Source organism: Sinocyclocheilus rhinocerous, unplaced genomic scaffold (assembly GCF_001515625.1).
Source record: "Sinocyclocheilus rhinocerous isolate Xijiao unplaced genomic scaffold, SAMN03320098_v1.1 scaffold522, whole genome shotgun sequence".
Lineage (NCBI taxonomy): Eukaryota > Metazoa > Chordata > Actinopteri > Cypriniformes > Cyprinidae > Sinocyclocheilus > Sinocyclocheilus rhinocerous.
Genome location: NW_015625031.1, coordinates 292,629 through 295,266, shown reverse-complemented (window position 1 = coordinate 295,266; position 2,638 = coordinate 292,629). Strand labels below are relative to the sequence as shown.

Below are 2,638 nucleotides of genomic sequence, written 5' to 3'. Positions count from 1 at the left end.
TTACTAAGACATATTATTGGAGATATAGAGTGACGACTGATATTTAGATCATTTTATGTAAGTATATACTTCTATACTGTTATAAAGATCTCATTGATTTACAACACAAGCATCATATTGAATCTCTGAATACAATTGAGCTGTTTTTTCCTCCATATTCTCACTATATCAGAACATAAGAGCCAGAAAAACCTGATGGATCAAATATGATACTCAACAATATTTTGTCTATAAACTGTTCCATTTCAAAACATTAGATTTTTCAGACTATTATGTCATGTCAGGGTTTAGACGAGGGTTAATCTCTGGCCAAAAACGATAATATATGATCCGTAATCATAGCCTGAAAGGGTTAATCTCAGTCTGGGTCACTAAGCCTCAGTTCCGGGCAAAAGGGCATCTTCTCCAAAACACCGACACAAGTGGGCAAACAGCAGAATCAGTTTCACGCTTCCACATTCTGAAACATCCAGTTGTGCAATGACAACATGTGTGGCAAATTCAGCTTCCATGCCTTCATTTCCTTTGGATTTAAGACTAATTGATGACTAATTGCTGTAGGTGTTGGCCGATAGCTCATCATTTTGGGGAATGTACAGATATGATTCAGTGTATCTGACACATTGATTCAGCTTCTACCTTTATAGCAGCGTGAAGGCGTCTTCACAGACTCGGAGCTGATTTTAGGTCACTGATTAAGGCTTCTGAAACCGTGAGGGTTAAAAATAGAGCTCCACACCCGACTGACCGAGCGGATGCAGAGCAGCGTGAATCATCTTTGATGGACTCAAAACCAACAGGATGCTGGTGCAACTATGACATACAGCTGAAGAGTTTTTTCAGACAAAAAATAGTGGTTTTGTTTGTCATTATTGGAGCATATTGATAGTTAATGTGTTTCTCGACAACTTTGAGGAGAACCGACTTCAAGCACCCACTAAAAATCACCAAAGCACCGAGACAAATGAAGTTATTTCTACACAAAAAGAAGCTCTGATGTCAGAAACGGGGACCAGAACCGATGCAAATACAGCATATGGACTCTGTATTTTTTAAATAAAGTATATAAAATTTTTAAATAAATTAATAATAATAAAACATTAAAATATATTATAATAATGGTAAATAATATAATAATAATAATAATACATTATTTTTAATGGAATCTATCTAATTATAAAAATAAAATATTATTAAATATTTTGAAACATCATAAAAATGAAATGTGTAATATACATAATATATTATACAATAAAGATGTATAAGAATGAAAATAATGATCTCTTTCTCGCTCTATATACAGTGGGTACGGAAAGTATTCAGACCCCCTTAAATTTTTCACTCTTTGTTATATTGCAGCCATTTGCTAAAATCATTTATGTTAATTTTTTTTCCTCATTAATGTACACACAGCACCCCATATTATACATAAATACATTTATACAAAAAGCAAGCAAAAACGAACGAAGACGTTCCAGTTGTGTAGTGTGTTATGAAGCAGACTGTCTTACAGGAGAAAGTAGCATGTTTGTTGCCAAGGAAACCAGAGACTCCGTTGCTATGGTGACGGAGTGGGCGTGGCCTAGGCTGAGGTGTCAAAGAGCTTGTCAATCATCTCCTCCACCTGCTCCGGTGAGTAGCGGTGGTACTTCTCTGGGTTTTTGGTGAATGAGATGTTCGCGCATCTGTAAGAGCATATAAACATGAGCTCAGTGCAGCTGTAGATCACACATCAGCTGTGTTCTGATTGGCTGGTAAGTGTGTGTGAAGGTCTCACCGCTGAAGGAAGGCTCTGTACGCCTCGGAAACCACTCTCTTCTCAGCCTGACGGATGGCGTCCCGCTGCTCTTTATCAGGAACCGCCCAGCCCTGCTGGATCTTGCACAGCTCCTCCAGACCCTCATTAAAACCCTGCAAACACACACAACACAAAGCCTGGTTTGCATGTGCTTTCTGTTGACTATCATATTTGATGCATCAGGCTTTTCTGGCTCATTGATGATTGAGAGATGAAGAAATAAATGTTGCTCAATAGATCCTGATGATCATATTTGAGACTGATTTTTCTAAAAAACTATTGATGGGGAATTAAGCAAAGCCGAGCTGCTTCAGTCCAGTAAGTTAAAGTGTTCCTCTCACCTTGAACTTGTCCTTGATGATCTGTCGTTCCTTGTCTTTGAGCTGCTCATGTGAAAACATTCAGAGAGCAGGATTAAACTGAGATCATTACATAATGATGAACCATTTTCAACAAAATACTGTAGCTGAACGCAGAAGCTTTCATGCATCACTGCATTCCTAACTGCATCAGAACGGCTGTATAATAAAACATTAACTCAGTATAACATAACAAATATTAACAAAAAGAATAAAGTATATCAAAAAATAGTAAAAATAGCATATTAATGACACTACAATAAAACTGCATTTGTGTATTTGAGTAAATTATGTTTCTGGTCTAGTTATGTGTGTGTGTGTGTGTATGTGTGTGTATGTGTGTGTGTGTGTGTGTATGTGTGTGTGTGTATGTGTGTGTGTGTGTGTGTGTATGTGTGTATATGTGTGTGCATGTGTGTGTGTGTGTGTGTATGTATGTGTGTGTGTGTATATGTGTGTGTGTGTGTGTGTGTATGTGTGT

General features: G+C 37.3%; 1 protein-coding gene across 1 annotated transcript in view; it reads right to left on the bottom strand.

Annotated features, from left to right (window-relative positions):
• Positions 1-1,430: 1,430 nt before the first annotated feature.
• Positions 1,431-2,638, bottom strand: part of exoc7 (exocyst complex component 7) — a 16,184-nt gene continuing 14,976 nt past the window's right edge. The window contains exons 17-19 of the mRNA XM_016563038.1: positions 2,140-2,181; positions 1,778-1,911; positions 1,431-1,685 (exon numbers count right to left, since the gene is read on the bottom strand). Of these exons, the coding sequence (XP_016418524.1) occupies positions 1,583-1,685; positions 1,778-1,911; positions 2,140-2,181 (279 nt within the window). The 3' untranslated portion in view covers positions 1,431-1,582. The remainder of the gene's footprint in view (positions 1,686-1,777; positions 1,912-2,139; positions 2,182-2,638) is intronic.